The following is a 16,932-nucleotide window of genomic DNA, read 5'->3' on the forward strand; positions in this document are numbered from 1 at the left end:
AACTTTTAGTCTGTTCTTGTGCGACCTATTATGAACATGGTGACAAACCAAGTAGGCTTTTGGCTCATCAATTGAAGCGTCAAACTGCTTCTCGAATAATACCAGAAATGAAAGATTCCTCTGGAAGAATTGTTTCTGATCAATCATTGATCAATAATGTTTTTGAAAGTTTTTTTCTTCCCTTTATAAATCTGAGTCTTCATCGGATACAGCAGAAATTACTTCATTTTTCCAAAATGTTGTTATACCAACGGTTGATTCTTCTGTTGCCAGTAGACTTGATGCACCTTTAAGTTTGGAGGAAATCAAGGTTTCTATTAGAGCTATGCAAAATAATAAAACACCAGGGCCAGCTGGATTTCCTGTAGAGTTTTTAAAGAAATTTATAGATAAATTAGCCCCCCTCCTTAGATCTGTATATAATGAATCCCTAGACCATGGTACATTACCTCAGACTCTTTCCCAGGCATCCATATCCCTTCTGTTGAAGAAGGATAAAGATCCCACATCTTGTATGTCTTATAGACCTTTGTCGCTTCTAAATGTTGATTTTAAGATTTTGGCTAAAGTACTGGCAATTCGTCTCGAAAGTGTTCTTCCTACAGTTATTTCAGAGGAACAAAATGGTTTCATCGGAGGGCGTCAGTTGGTTTTTAATGTTAGAACTCTCTGAAATGTAATTTTGTCTGGACACTCCCCTACTACCCCAGAAGTTGTTATCTCAATCGACGCAGAAAAAAACGTTCGATCGGTTAGAATGGCAATATTTTTTTGAGGTGCTGCATAAATTCGGTTTTGGAGATAGGTTTATATCTTGGGTTAGACTTCCACACACCTCCCCCCAGGCCAGTATTATCACAAATAATATACGATCAAGTTATTTCACATTGTCACGCGGCACTAGGCAGGGTTGTCCCCTTTCCCCCTTACTTTTTGCTAGCTATAGAACCCCTGTTACTTGCTTTAAGATCCCTTCCTCAATTTAGTGGGGTTTTTTTCGGTCAGGCGTAGAATTGGAGCTTCCCCTTTATGCAGATGACCTTCTCTTATATGTTTCAAATCCCTTGACAAGCATTCCACCAATTTTATTCTTGATGGAGAAATTTAGTTCTTTTTCAGGATATAAAATTAATTTTGTTAGGAGTGAATGTTATCCTGTAAATTCATCAGCTCTAATGCTTACACAGTCTGATAATCCTTTTAAATTCAGTCCCTCAGGCTTTAGGTATTTGGGTATTAATATCACCTGCACCTTACCATTACTTTATTCTAAAAATTTTGCCTCCCTACTCAATCAGGTTAAGACAGATTTCCAAAGATGGAACTCTCTTCCCCTATCACTGATTGGGCAAATTAATGCAGTGAAAATGGACATCTTGCCCAGATTTCTTTTTCTATTTCAGTGTATTCCCTTTTTCTTAGCCAAGCAATTTTTTAAATTTCTCGATCAAATTATTACCTCTTTCTTGTGGGGCGGCAGATCCTCCAGAATAAAAAGGTCATCGCTGCATAAATTTAAGTCTGATGGTGGTCTCAACTTGCCAAATTTTCTCTATTATTATTGGTCAGCCCATATTCATAAACTAATATATTGGCTGCAATCTCCTGAACTGCTTTGGTGTAGGCTAGAGACTCAGTCATGTGTCTCATCTTCACCTGCTGCACTACTTACATCTTCACTACCTATTAATCCTTCTAAGTTTACAAGGAACCCCATGGTGCTTTCTACCTTAAAGATCTGGTACCAGTCTAGGCGACATTTTAAGTTTTGATCACCTTCATTTTTGATGCCTGTAGTGAATAACCATCTTTTTCCCCCATCTCTCAGTAATACCTCCTATGTATTGTGGGAGAATCATGGTATTAAAGTTTTTAGAGACCTTTACAAAGATGGCACTTTCATAACCTTTTTGGAATTATCTTCTAATTTTAATCTACCTGCCTCACCTCCCATTTATTTCTTTATTTTCAAATTAGACATTGTGCCTCCTCACTTTATCCATGCTATCCTTCCCTCCCCTCTACCCAACCATGGGATGACTTTTTGGTTTTGAAACCCCATCAGAAATCTGATATCTAATATTTATGGCAAATTCATGGGCTTTGAAGATAACCTGTTTATTAAAACTAAAAACGCTTGGGAACATGAGTTAGGGGTAAATTTGACTGATCAATGGTGGGAAAAAGCTGTGCATAACATAAGTTCAATGGCTGCAGCTAAAACAGTTCAAGGTCTTGCATAGGGTCCATCTAACCAAATCCAGATTATCTGAAATATATCCTAATGTTCCAGATCAATGTGATAGATGTCATGCTTCCTCGTGTAACTTGAGTAACATGTTTTTTCTGTCCTAGACTACATAAAATTTGGAGTGATTATTTTATGACTGTTTCAAAAGTTCTGGAATTCAGGTTAAGATGGACCCCTTTATTGCTATATTTGGAATCTCACTTCATCAAGTTCAACTTCATTCGTTACAATCACAGTTATTTGCCTTTACTTCTCTTTTGGCGAGGCGTCGAATCCTACTACTCTGGAAGTCTTCCAAACGCCCTTCTTTATCATTGTGGCTTAATGATGTGATGTCATATCTCAAATTAGACGAGATAAGTTTAACAGTGAAAGGCAATTCTAACAAATTTTTCAAAAAATGGAAATGTTTTATTAATTATTTTCATTCATTGCCAGTCTTTCCTCTAAACTAGACCCCCCAACCCACCCTTTTTATTTTTATTTTTTAATTTATTAATTTATTTTTTTCTCTTTTCATTTTGAAATTAATTAATTTATTGTTTGTTTGCTTATTACATTATTTCCATTGTCATTTACCTATTTGGTGACTACTTTATTTAGAACAATATATATGATTGTTTTATAAAGGGAAATTGATTCATTATCATTTTATTTTAATACAGAGACAATGTTAATTGTTTTGTTAAAAAAAAGGGAATTGTTTATTTTGAATTTGGATCACTGATTGTATCCCAAATAAAAAGATAAAAAAAGAAACAAACAAACAAACAAAAAAACAATGTTCTGTATTTGTGTTGCATAATTGTAATGGATTGTTTCTGTTGTACATATATATGGACTTTGTTTCTGCTGTCTAATTGAAATGCAAATTAAAAAAATCATTACATTACAGAAGACTTCATGTTTGTGTTTGAGAAGCAAGGGGACTTTGAAATTTTTTAATGTTAGAAATAGTTGACAAAAGAAACTTCCATGTGTTTGCCCGTTTTCAAACACAGTAGAATGTGTGTGTGTATAACTGAAATTATAGATAAACATAAATGAAAATTATACTGTTTGCTTGTTTATTTTTCCCTTGGCTTTCAAGTTCGTTTCCCCTATAAGAAGGCGAGGCAGGTTTTATGTATTTATTTATACAGCTCAATTAAAAAGATTTTTAAAACACCATTTAAAAGGACGTACAATATATTTCACAAAAAATTCAAAATGCAATGCAACTGAAAATTAAATTTAAGACAGTTAACTAAAATAGGAGTTAAAAAAATTTGACTCATAAACAGCAGATTCAATTAGGTGTCAAGACAAAACATTTTCTTCAAGTAGCAAAGAGTGGACCAAGTTGCTTAAACAGAGTATGTATGTACTCTAGACAACCAATAAAATGAACAAATATCTAACAATAAAAATCTATTTAAAAAAATAACCAAGCATTACACTTGTATTAGTCTGATAGGCACTTGAGGTACTGTGGCAGGTCATGCTAGCTGCTAGCAGCTGAAATTTAAGATAAACTCAATCAAATAACTGATTACCAACTTGTAATAAATAGTCTGGTAGCCAATTGAAGGACTGTGGCTACTTAGGGTAATCACTGGCAGCTGTGGCAGGTCATTGCAGCTACTGGCAGCTGTGGTACGAGAAAAGGATTTCAGTGATAAATTTAAAAAAAAAAAAAGAAAAGAAAAGATAACCAACCATTAGACTTGTGGCACTGTGGCAGGCAAGGTTGGTAGAGTTAAGGAAAACTAACTACCTATCTAAAACTAAAACCATTAAAACCTATACTACAACAAGGCATTTCTGCAAAATAACTAAACTGAACATACAAACCAGCAGTCAAAACTAATTCAAACTATACTAAAATTGTATAAAGAAAGTGAAAATGAAATTATAAAAACTCTTGAAAAATCCCAAACTATTATGGTGGCGGGTCATGGTAGAGTAAAGAAAATAAACAATAAAAATCATTAAAATAACTGTTTACCTACCACCTGACTTGTAATAAATAGTCTGGTGGCCAACTGAAGGACTGTGGCGAGTTACGGCAGCTGCCGGTAGCTGTGGCAGGTCACGGCAGTTAGTGGCACATCTCATATTAACAACTTGCATATTAGCATCTGTGGCATCAAAAGCAACGACCCTGAATAAACATATATAAACTACTAACCAACAGTCAGACTAGTGTATAATTAGTCCATTAGCAGCTTCAGCAGCTGCGCTGAGTCTACTGGTTTGCAGTACGACCGCTTCTCTTCCTGGCAGCTGTGACAACTTGACTGGCAGCTTCCAGTATTTGTACTGGCAGCTTCCTCCTCCAGAGGGAGGTGGAGTTTGTGACTCTGATAGATTCAACTCACCAAAATGCCTCACTGAGGTACCCTCAGAGGCTGGAATCCACCCGTATTCGGCGGCTGTCAATATCAGGCCCTGCCATCGTTGTGCCAGCTGTTGTAATATCTGGTAGCCACACTTTACATCTCTCATGTTTGAGGCACCCATGGAGGTGGAAGCCCTTGGCCACAGTACCAGCTAGCCTGCGCGTTAATGTGCCTTTGATCACAGCGCACATTAGAAAAAACTGTGAAAACTTGTCGGTGACATTTGAGTGTGCAGCTTCTTTTTCTTCTGCGCAGAGGGGTGGAGAGCAGTGCGCGATTGCGCAGAAAACCCCTTTAGAGGGAACAATCAGGCATGGCACACACAGACATCAAAGGGGGTTTGAGCACCTGCCCTTTTCTGGGGTGTTTTATCTTTAAATAAATGAATCTTGCTCTTTCATTTCCTTTGTCTATTCATATATATATATACTGTGTATTCCTGTTTGCTCACAGCTTTCTTATCAAAGAAACATAGACTTTGAAAAACTTTTAATATCTGGTCGGGAGATTACGAGTTCTGATGCCTTCTGCACTCTGCCGCCCCTCCCCCTCCCTCCTCCTGCAGCTTCTGTGAACACAGAGGCACCAGCAGCAGACTCTAGCTCTCCCATTAGAGCAGTGATCCTCACTATTTTTTTCACTTGAGCCACATTGGCAGGGCGAACACAACAGGAGAGCCACTTTAGTTGAACCGAAAGCCACCATAAGTGAAAAACATTACTGAACACTAATGTGTCATCCTACAGCACGATGATAACACAGCCAATACATCTTTATTTCAAACCAACATTGCCTTAATACTGTGATGAGAGAAAGGCATGCATGTCCTTTACTTTCTACATGTTGCATTTGTAGGGTTTTTTTGCAATCACTGTGAGGCATTCAAGATGTGCATTGGTTATCTGGTTTCACTGTTTTCTCTTGATAATGTTCATGGTTGAAAATGTTGAAAATGTGCTCATTAAAAAAGACCTCACTTTCTGTACAAGTGGTTTCAAAGTAGGAAAGTCTTCTTCAGACACCAAACTTCAGAAGTGGCCAGCATCTGCTTGTAGTTCAACTTTGACAAGGTCGTTTGTCTGCAAGTCAATATCTCATTTTCCAGAGCAGCATGGTCATTAGGACATAGCTCTGGTATTGTTGGCTTGAGAGAGGATACATCCACATGGAAGGGGTTTTCAATAAAATTGAAAATCTCCTTGTGTTCATTCACATCGCTGAATCTGTCTCTACCAGTGCTGTGTGTGTTTATGCTGTCTGTTTCACTTTATGCTCTGAATGTCTACTCTGTACTGGTGTATAATCGCCAAACACTGCTAGATCTTAGACTTTCCGCTGAAGATCTAGTAAAATCGGATCATGGTGGGCGTGGATCTTTGCCCCCACTCCTGGCGAGGGTCCCGGCTCACCTTTTCCGCGCCCTGGCTCCTCCTCCTCGGCGTAAGCGCCTCCGGCGCCGGGGAAAACGCAGCGGTCGGCTGGTGAGGCTGAAAGCCAGCATGAAGTGCTTTTCTACGCCTTCTTGGACTGAATTTGGAGCGATGCACAGTCTCTCTATCTCCCAGAGCTCTCTGGACCTTATCGACACCTGGCTTATACCTGTCGTTGGCACGAGAAAGGTGTGCCAGCCCCGCGGCATCTGCTCTCCCTGCCCCCAGCGCGGGGTGAATCACTGCAACTTGAGGCCTCTGTGTCGGGCTCCCAGGACAGCTAATGTAGCGGCGCGGCCGGTTCCTGCCAGGATTGGCCTGGTTAATGCTAGATCGCTAGCGAACAAGACTTTTGTCCTAAGGATTTCTTCACATCGCGAGGGCTGGATTTCCTCTGTGTGACTGAGACGTGGCTGAGTGTTGGTGAGTCCAGCTCTTTCACTGAACTTGTACCCCATGATTGCTGCTATTTTAACTCTCCAAGGACGTCAGGGCCGAGGAGGAGGGATAGCGACTGTTTATAAGAATCATTCTAAATGTAAGCAGCTATTGCTGTCATCCTCTTGCACCAGCTTTGAGTTGAACGTTTTTGAGCTGGGTCGCTCTCACTCAGTGCTGTGTGCTGTGGTCTATCAGCCTCCCAAGTATAATAAGGACTTTTTAAATGACTTTTCTGACTTCCTGTCTGAAATCATGCCTAAATATGACCGTGTTCTTATTGTTGGGGACTTTAATATTCATGTGTGTTGCCCTGATAAGCCGATGGCAAAAGACTTTTTGAACCTCATTGATTCTTTTAATCTTATGCAGTGTGTGTCTGGTTCCACACACGAACACGGACACACACTTTATCTCGTCTTATATGGTCTGCCTGTTTCTAACCTTGAGATCTGTGATGCAGTGTTTTCTGATCATATGTGTGTATTATCTGAGGCTGCTCTTGCCTGCAATACGGTTAAAAGTCCTGCTGCTCCTCTGTGCTGTCATATTGTTAACCCCTCCACTGCTGCTCATTTCTCTGCTGCTTTCAACCAGTACTGTGTCTTTCCCGTCTGGGTGTAATACAGAGGAGCTTAGCCCATGGTTTCACTCAACCTGCCAAACTGTTGTAGATACTGTGGCCCCATTTAAAACCAGGCAGCCCAAAACTAAATCTGAGCCCTAGCTAAACGACACGACTCCTGCCATTAGACGCGCGTGCCGTAGAGCAGAGTGCAAGTGGAAAAAGGACAAACTGCAGGTGTCATTTCAAATGTTGAGGGACTGTTGGCGTTATTATCAGGAAACTGTGAAGGATGCTAAAAAAGACATTTCAATGATATTATTGTGTCAAACTGTCACAAGCCTCGTGTTTTGTTTAACACTATTGATTCATTTCTTAATGCCATGCAAACTGCCTGCATGGAGGCCTCTCCTGCTGTTTGTGAAAGCTTTCTTCACTTTTTTATTGATAAGGTCTTTTGTGCTAGGGCTCAAATCTCACTTCCCTCTTATGTCCTCTCAATCTCTGTCCCCTGCTCTGCTGTCTTTGATCAGTTTGAGCCTGTGACTCTGTCCTTTCTACAAAAGATTGTTGGTCATTTAAAGCCCTCAGGCTCTCCAAATGATGCTGTCCCTCCTCGTCTATGAAAAGAGGTTTTCCCCACTGTAGGACCATCTGTTATTGCAGTCATTGAGTCTGTCCTCAGGTGTGGTGCCTGAACTGTTTAAACATGCAGTAGGTCAACCTCTGATTAAAAAAACCTGGTCCGGATTCTTCAGTTGTTTCTAATTTCAGGCAAGTCTCCAAACTGCCTTTTCTTTCAAAAACCCTGGAAAAGATAGTTTACATTCAATTAATGGCCTTTCTGGAAGAGCACAATATTTTAGAGGTTTTCCAATCTGGTTTTAAAGCTCCTCACAGCACTAAATCAGCCCTGATAAGAGTTTTTAATGATATCTTTCTAGCTACTGACGCTGGTGATTGTGTTGTGCTTGTTCTTTTAGATTTAACGGTTGCGTTTGACACTGTGGATCATGATATTTTAATCTCTCGTCTAGAGCATTGGGTGGGCATCAGGGGCATAGCACTTGACTGGTTCAGGTCATACTTGACTGAAACATTCTGTGTCAGCCTTGGTGACTCTGTTTCCTCCTCTGCTCCTCTCTCATGTGGAGTCCCACAAGGCTCAGTTCTAGGCCCTCTCCTCTTCTCTCTCTATTTGCTCCCCCTAGGATCAATACTTAGGAAACATGGCATTGCATTCCACTGTTATGCAGACGACAGTCAGATTTATGTGTCTCCTAAAAAGAACAACGAGTACTCTGTTCAACTGTTGTTCAAGTGTCTTGATGACATAAAGGCCTGGATGGCTCTGAACTTTTTAAATTTTAATGATTAAAAAGACAGAAATGATGGTTTTTGGTGGTACCACTGAAACCCCTCTTGTAGATCTGGGTCCCCTGGCCCAGTATACCAAACAGTCCATCACAAACTTAGGTGTTAAAGTGGACCCTGATCTTAAGCTTGACAGTCAGATTAATGCTGTCATAAAATCAAGCTTTTTCAATTTGAGGCAGCTGGCCAAAACAAAGCCAATTCTTTCTAAGCAGCACTTTGAGACAGTAATCCACGCCTTTGTTACCACTTGGCTGGATTACTTATTAATGCATTGTATGTGGGTGTTAGTGGGTCCTCCATCGCCCGTCTTCAGATGGTACAAAATGCAGCTGCACGTCTTTTAACTGGCATATGTAAATACGACCACTTTTCCCCTATTTTAGCTTCACTCCACTGGTTGCCCATACAATTTAGGATTAATTTTAGAATTCTTTTATTTGCTTTTAAACATCTCTGAGCTTCTACACCCATACACACCCACTCACTCCCTCATGTCAGCTGATCAGCTGCTCCTGAAGGTGTCCAAGACCAAGCGGAAGCTCAGAGGGGACTGTGTGTTTGCTGTTGCAGCTCCAAAACTTTGGAACGATCTACCCTAGCACGTTAAACAGGCCTCTTCTCTACCTGTTTTTAAATCTCTTCTCAAGACCCATCTCTTTTCTCTGGCCTTTAACACACAGTAGTTGTTGACTTTTACAATTTTTTGATATCTTTTATGCGTGCCTTTTCATGTCACTTATGTTTTATGTCTTTTATATTGATTTTATATTTTATATGTAGTGCTCTTCTTTTATCTCTTGTGAGCTGATATGTGGTTTTTTTTTGTATTTTTATTTATTCTCCTGTACAGCACTTTGGTCAACTGTGATTGTTTTTAAAAGTGCTTAACAAATAAAGTTGGATTGGATTGGGTCACTTGTGGTTGTAGCTTTTAGTTTTGGGAAGTGGATGAGCTCTCTGTCAGGTATCCACAGGACTATTATTTTGTTTTGGAATGATCTGATTGCTTTCAGCATGTCACTAGGAAACATATCTCTCCCTTGAAGCTTAAAGTTGAGAGTGTTCAGGTGACAGGTAATGTCAGTCAGAAGGGCAAGCTTTATGATGCATTGTGGGTCCTTCTACTCTGGCTCCTGTTTCCCCTTGCTGTCCAGGAATGTGAAGATCTCAGGAAGGAGGCTCAGGAACTGCTCCAGCACCTTTCCACAGGACAACCATTTGACTTCGCTGTGTGTCACTTAAATCACTTTATTCACTGTTGTAGTCTTCTATTAACTGTTGGAACTGTCTGTGGTTTAATGCTCTGGACACAGTGACATTTACCACACGCACGTTTTGCAACACATTTTGGAATTCATTGTTCCTGAGTTTTGATACCAATGACTCCTGGTGGATGACACAGTGAAAACTTATGAAGTTCAGCCTTTCCTCTCTTTACTTCATGAGACCAACAAGACCCTTCTCTTTGCCTCGTGTGCTTAGGGCTTCATCCATGCAAACCTTAGCAAGAGTGGACCAGCTGAGGTGTTTTTCCTTAAAAAAAAAAACCAAAAATGCATTCATTATATCCTCACCCCTTGTTTGGCCACAAAGTGAAAGTAAGCAAAACATTTCCTCTCTAAAAGAAGTTTCCTTTTGGGAACCTCACCCACACATACAGCTGAGCAACATCGGTGACATTAGTGCTTTCATCCACCACGGTGCTGAAACACTGCGCCACACGCAGATCAGCCAGCAGCTGCTCTCTTACGTCCTTACTAATGTCTTCTGTCCTGCTTATTATTGTTGAATCAGACAGCTGTAGTCATTTTATTTGCTTTACAATCACGTTCTTGTCAAATTGTGTTAATAATATTTCAGCTGAAGCCAAAAAAAACCCACTCCTTCACTATTCCTGTGTCTGAGAACGGCTTTTTTTTGCCCAAGCCAAAATCTACGCAATCTCAGAAGTTGCCTCCGTTAACTGCTCTGCTATAGAAGTTTTCTGGTGGATGAGGGCTTGCTGCTCACTCAGTGATGCAATTAGCTGATGTATTTTTCTCTTTCTGAGTTCACTGCCAGGTTGGTAGGTTTTATTGAAATTTGGATGGCAGTTTTAAAATGGTGCTCTAGGTTGCTAACCTTGCAAAGCAGATGGATACACCCATTTCCTTGTTTTTCACTGGTGAATCCATTTTGCAAAGCTCCCATCTGAACCGTTTGGGCCCGGTTAGACAGTGACAGGACCAATCAGCAACGAGGGGCAGTGTCGTGACGCAAACAAGCAGCAGCAAGAGCTGGTGCAATTATGGAGGAAAAGATTAGTGTGGATGCTGCTAAAGCGCCACTTTTGTCAGAACTTGATGACATTCGTTAAAGAAGAACAAAGATCAGCAGTGAGTTGTTTTCTTTTCAAAAGCAACAAAAGTCAAGTACTTACATGTCTATAGTTGCCATGTTTCGGGTTATTCATCAGTAGCTGCGAACGTGCAGCTCAGTAGCGGCTACGTCACGTGTTTTGTTGCTCCGATTGGCCTGTAGAGATGTGACAGACAGAACGTTCAACCAATCACACTCCCAGTCAGAGTCCTGACCACAATCCGATTGAGATGCTGTGGCATGACCTCAAGAGAACAATTCACACCAGACATCCCAAGAATATTGCTGAATTGAAACAGTTTGGTAAAGAGGAATTGTCCAAAATTCCTCCTGACCGTTGTGCAGGTCTGATCTGCAACTACAGGAAACGTTTGGGTGAGGTTATTGCCGCCAAAAGAGGCTCAACCAGTCATTAAATCCAAAGGTTCACATACTTTTTCTACCCTGCACTGTGAATGTTTACATGGTTTATTCAATATAAACATGAAAACATATCATTTTTGTGCAGTATTAGTTTAAGCAGACTGTGTTTGTCTACTGTTGTGAGTTAGATGAAGATCAGAACACATTTGATTACCAATTTATGCAGAAATCCACTGAATCCCAAAGGGTTCACATACTTTTTCTTGCAACTGTATATGGAGCATAGAAACTGATCGCTGAGTGTCCATGTTTAGTTCTGACTCTGGGGACAGAGTAGACCTGCACCAGATGACCTGGGTGGTCTGGATGGTTCATACTGGACTAGAAGGTCTCCGATGTACTTTGGGCCTAAACCATTCAGAGCTTTATAAGCTAACAGGAGTATTTTAAAGTCTATTCTCTGAGAGACAGGGAGCCAGTGTCAAGACCTCAGAACAGGACTGATATGGTCCACTCTCTTGGTTTTAGTGAGGACTCCAGCACCGTTAAGAATCATCTGCAGCTGTCTGACTGACTTTTTAGGCAGACCAGTAAAGATCCTGTTACAGTACTCAACTCAAGTGAAGATAAATGCATGGACCAGTTTTTCTATGTCCTGCTGGGACATTTGTCATTTAATCCTAGAAATATTCTTGAGGTAATAATATGTTGACTTTATAATTGTTTTGTATGTGTTTTTTTAAATATAGATGTGAGATCTGGAACAGATCAGATGGCATGGCATGTGAAACTTTTTTGATAAACTCTGTGGAAAAAATATCCAGACATCAGTAGGAAGAGTTTAATTGGGGTAGAATAAGCTCCAGGTTTTTGTAATTGATTGGATTAAACCTTAGTCATGGTGTGTAAAGTTTTTCGCAAAGACCCTGAACCTGGTGTAGAATTAATGTTGTGTTCTTGGGCTGTGATAAATCTATATTGATCTCTTTATAAATGGGTTTACTGTTTGTTGAAAGAAACACATGGATGTGAGGATGAAGGATTAAAGATTTCCTCAGGATTCATGGAGTTATGACTGCAAGGTCTTGTGACTTTTGCTAGCTTTATTTAATAAAAGAAAACTCAGGGAGGACTGTGTTTAAATGGAAATTGTATTGCATTTTTGGTGATTCTTTAATTTTTTAATTTAGTCTCACTAGTACAACAACTGAAAACTGAAAGTCGTGCTATGCTAACAAAAATCTGTCTCTTGTTTCAGTTTCTCTGGCCGGCGTGACAGTGGAGTCAAGTTCTGTGGGAGTCTGTTCTGTGCAGCAGCAACAACAGAGAGAGAACTGCAGAGTGGAGAGAACACACTGGAGCTGTTATCATCAGTGTGCAGACATCAAACATTCCCCTTCATTTATAATCATTATAAGTCCTCTCAGTGTGATTTCTTTCTGGATCTGTGCTCTCATATAAAGAACTATGAGACCAAAACAGGCTTGAGTGTCCTTCAGCCACTGCAGTCCTTGTTTACATCAGATCAGACTGTGTGGTCTGTAGACCTCTCAAAGAGAAAGACCTCCATCCTCCTGGAAGTGCTGAAACTCCAAACAGAGAAAATTCATGTGGAGCTGAGAGGATGGTCAGATGAAGAGAGTGAAGTGAGGAACTTCCTTCATTGTCTGCCTTATATCTCAAAGCTCAGGTAAGTTATTTTAATTTGACATCAGTTTTACAGGGTTCTACTATTGTTGTCTGGGTACACAAGAGATCACTTTGGACTGGATTTCCCCCTCTGTGATGAGGGGTCATGGTCTTTTGATATTTCTGAATCCAGATCAGGTTTCCTCAGTTTTGATAAAGCCAGTGAGAGTGAGCGGACCAGGAAGCCTGACTAAAAGGATGTTGTGTACTTGTACAGCTCACCAACATGACAGCTGTCATGTTTATTTTCTCTTGCCCTGGGCCAAGTGGAATATAGAAAAAGACAACTGTGGTTTAAAGATGAAGTGAATGTTTTCATGTAATCAGATCATATTAATGTCACCTCTGTTTAATGTCTCCAATGAGCGGACCAGGAAGCCTGACTAAAAGGATGTTATGTACTTTTACAGCTCACGAACATGACAGCTAACAGAAACACCTCTGTGTTTCTGTTAGCTGTCATGTCAGCTAGTGTCAGCTAGCTAGTCATGTCATAGACTAGCTAGTTGGATTCTAGCAACAACATTAGTGCCATTATAATGTGTAATGAAAGACAGCCAGCTGATGGCATTGATCATCCTCCATATTTGTTTATCCTCTGGAGATATTTGTTGATCATGTCAGATTGTGTGAGATCTCATGTCTGTGGAATAACCAGTGTGAAATGGTCACTAGGACTGGCAGGTGTGTGGTCTCACAATCCAGCTGAATCATGTGGAGTGAGCATTCAGAGGATTTGAGTGTTCAAATCAAATCTGTCTCTGGTCTCCTGTGGTTTCAAGATGAAGTCAATGTTTTCATGTAATCAGATCATATTAATGTCACCTCTATTTAATGTCTCCAATGAAGCTTTTTAATCCCCAAAATGTAAACCACCCATGAAGAACAACTGATTTGACACAGCTGGAAGAAAATAAAAATTTTGATATTTGTGTTGTGGGTAGGGTAAGGTGTGACATCTTGAATACATTTATACACAGAGGTGCATTAACAAGTCTAATAACAGCAGGTCAAACATGGCTTTTTCATTATTTTATCAGAGGTGTATATCACAGATTTATCCACTGCAGAATGGGGGAGTTATAAAAGCCTCCAAATATCCATCAGTTCATGACTGAATCAGTCTGTTTGAAAATGGTTGAGTGGTTTCTCTTGTCCTAACCAGAACTACCAACTGGCAGCTGTCTGCCTCTGAGAAGTAAAACATAGCAGACAGTGAAAGTACAGTGTTGGGTGGAGACGAGGGGCAGGGCTTGTTTTTGATCTTGATGTGTGTCTTCAAAATGTGGTCAGTTTATCCTTGAGTCAGAGTGGACATTTGTGCAAAGTGTGAAAACATCCCTAACAGCATCCCTGGGCCGGATATTTCCTTGATGTTAACTGTGTGAACTCATGATGGCGGCCACACACTCCCAGTGTTGGTTTGAAGCGTTGGCTGTGAGCATCCTAAAGAGTTGATGCAACACAGGTTGAAAATGCAGTATGCTGACATGTTGTAGGGGTGGTGTAGAGACAGAGGGAATGTGAGAATGAACACAGCAGCAGGAACAACAGTGACAATGTTTGAAAGACCACCGATAAGCCAAGTCCACAATATCAACATCTTTCTGATGTGTTATTGTCACTGAACAGAGACACACATGTCTGTTGACCTGGTTGAGACAGATGAAGTCTGTTTTCAAAGTGAACATCAAAGTTTTTCCTCTCCTCTACAGCTTTACTAAATGATGCTTAGTTCTGATCTCATTAGGATTAATATTGGCTCTTCATTAATAATGTAAACAAGAGGACAGTCAAGACCTGCCATCTTGACAAAGTGTCTTGAGGAGACAAATGTCAAATGAGGAGACAAATTAAATTTTGATTATAAAGATAAAGATTTGTGAACATTAAAACCTGTTAAACTAACGGAAATCAGATCAGTGTGTTGGTTCAACCAGTTGTCATGTAAAGTGCTGACTTTCAGCCGAGTGTGTCTGTGGCTGTGGTTGTACTAGTTTAGTTTTTCATCAATCACATATCTGATGAGTTTATTTTAAGAGTGTAATTCAAAGTAAACAGATGTCATTCACAAGGACTCTGTCTGCTTTTGACAGCAATAATGACGACATCTATGAAGTCACTGAGGTGAAAGTCAGCAGTTAACTCTGCCACCCATGAAAGCAAAACACTGGGGCCTTAAAGTCTGTGGACAAAAGACAATGTTGGAGAAATGGAGCTCAGACCAAGTGTTCTGACAGGTCATGAGTCTCCTGATCTGATCTGATTGTATTATTGATTATTGATGTTTATTGTGTTAGTTTTGAGCTCAGAGTTATCATATTGACTGTCAGCATGTTCTGTAGTTTCTATCCTACACATCAGTCAGCTGTAAACAGCTTGACCTGTAGGGTGAACCCTTTACTGCATGTACAGGTGTTGCTAATATTCATGTATATTTACAGGAATGCTCCTGACACAGCTAGACACAAAGGTAGGGAGAAACAGCAGCTATATATCTCCAGCCCTAATCAGTTTATCCTAGAGTCAGGGGGACATTTGTGCAAAGTTTGGAGATCCCCCCTCTCTCAAAGCTTTGTGGAGATATCAGGTTGATGAGAATGGTCCTGACAGAAGTGTGGAGTGACTGATGGACAAGCAGAAAACAAAATGCTTGACCACTGCCAGCACAGAGGATTATTACATGAATAAAATGCTGATGACTGAAATATAGTAAGTCAAGTTAATTTGTATAGAACATTTCAGCAACAAGGCACTTCAAAGTGCTTCACACAGGATATCAAAATTAAATGACCAAAGGAAAAGTGAAACCCAATAGAAACATTTAAAAAATACAAAATATTAACAAAAGCAATAAATCCCTCAAAAGATAAAAACAAATACCATGACATGATGTCTGTGGTTGATCTCTGGTCTCCCTACTGCCACCTGACTCCAATTCAATTCATTGGTTCAGGACTACCGATGTACAGGAATGAGAAACACAGGGACATCAGGGTTTAGTGATTAAAGTAAGAGTCACAGTGCAGAGCTGTATTAAGATAGAACATTTAAAAAGTCACAAACTGTTTAGTTCAAGCAGCAGTGAACAGGTGTGTCTTCAAGCTTGATTTAAAGGAGCTCTGACTTTCAGCAGACCTGATGTTTTCTGGGAGTTTTTTCCAGATATGCAGAGCATAGAAGCTGAGCGCTGATTGTCCATGTTTAGTTCTGACTCTGGGGACAGAGCAGACCTGCACCAGACGACCTGAGTGGTCTGGATGGTTCATACTGGACTAGAAAGTCTCTGATGTACTTTGGGCCTAAACCATTCAGAGCTTTATAAGCTAACAGGAGTATTTTAAAGTCTATTCTCTGAGAGACAGGGAGCCAGTGTGAAGACCTCAGAACAGGACTGATATGGTCCACTCTCTTGGTCTTAGTGAGGACTCCAGCACCGTTAAGAATCATCTGCAGCTGTCTGACTGACTTTTTAGGCAGACCAGTAAAGATCCTGTTACAGTACTAAACTCAAGTGAAGATAAATGCATGGACCAGGTTTTCTATGTCCTGCTGGGACATTTGTCATTTAATCCTAGAAATATTCTTAAGGTTATAATATGTTGACTTTATATTGTTTTGTATGTGTTTTTTTAAATATAGATGTGAATCCTTTACAACACCCAGATTTGTGGCCTGGTCAGTGTTTTTTAACTGTAGTGACTGGAGCTGCATGCTGAGGTTTAAACATTCCTCCTTGGGCCCAAAAGCAGCTACCTCTGTTTTTTTCCTCTGTTGAACTGAAGAAAATTATAGCACATCCACTTTTTAATATGTTCAGTGCATTTATCCAGTGCTTGTATGGGGCTGTGTTAAAGTGGATGTCATTAAACACTTTGACCAGAGCGGTCTCAGTGCTGTGATGTGGTCTAGCACCTGATTGGAAGATGTCAAAGCAGTTGTTATTGTTAAAAAACTAATTTAACTTTTAAAACAAAGCATTTTCTGTAATTTTACTTAAAAAATGAATATTTGATATAGGCCTGTAATTGTTCATTAAGGTTTTTTTCTGGATTGTTCCGTTTTAAGAGTGGCTTAATA

General features: G+C 40.1%; 1 protein-coding gene across 3 annotated transcripts in view; it reads left to right on the forward strand.

The window, feature by feature from the left end:
- The window catches only part of LOC121519615, a 125,809-nt gene that overhangs the window by 79,430 nt on the left and 29,447 nt on the right, over positions 1 to 16,932 (forward strand). For all 3 annotated transcript variants that reach the window (XM_041802391.1, XM_041802393.1, XM_041802392.1), the window contains one exon: positions 12,422 to 12,853. In XM_041802391.1, the coding sequence (XP_041658325.1) occupies positions 12,422 to 12,853 (432 nt within the window). The remainder of the gene's footprint in view (positions 1 to 12,421; positions 12,854 to 16,932) is intronic.

Source organism: Cheilinus undulatus, linkage group 13 (genome assembly GCF_018320785.1).
Source record: "Cheilinus undulatus linkage group 13, ASM1832078v1, whole genome shotgun sequence".
Taxonomy (NCBI): domain Eukaryota; kingdom Metazoa; phylum Chordata; class Actinopteri; order Labriformes; family Labridae; genus Cheilinus; species Cheilinus undulatus.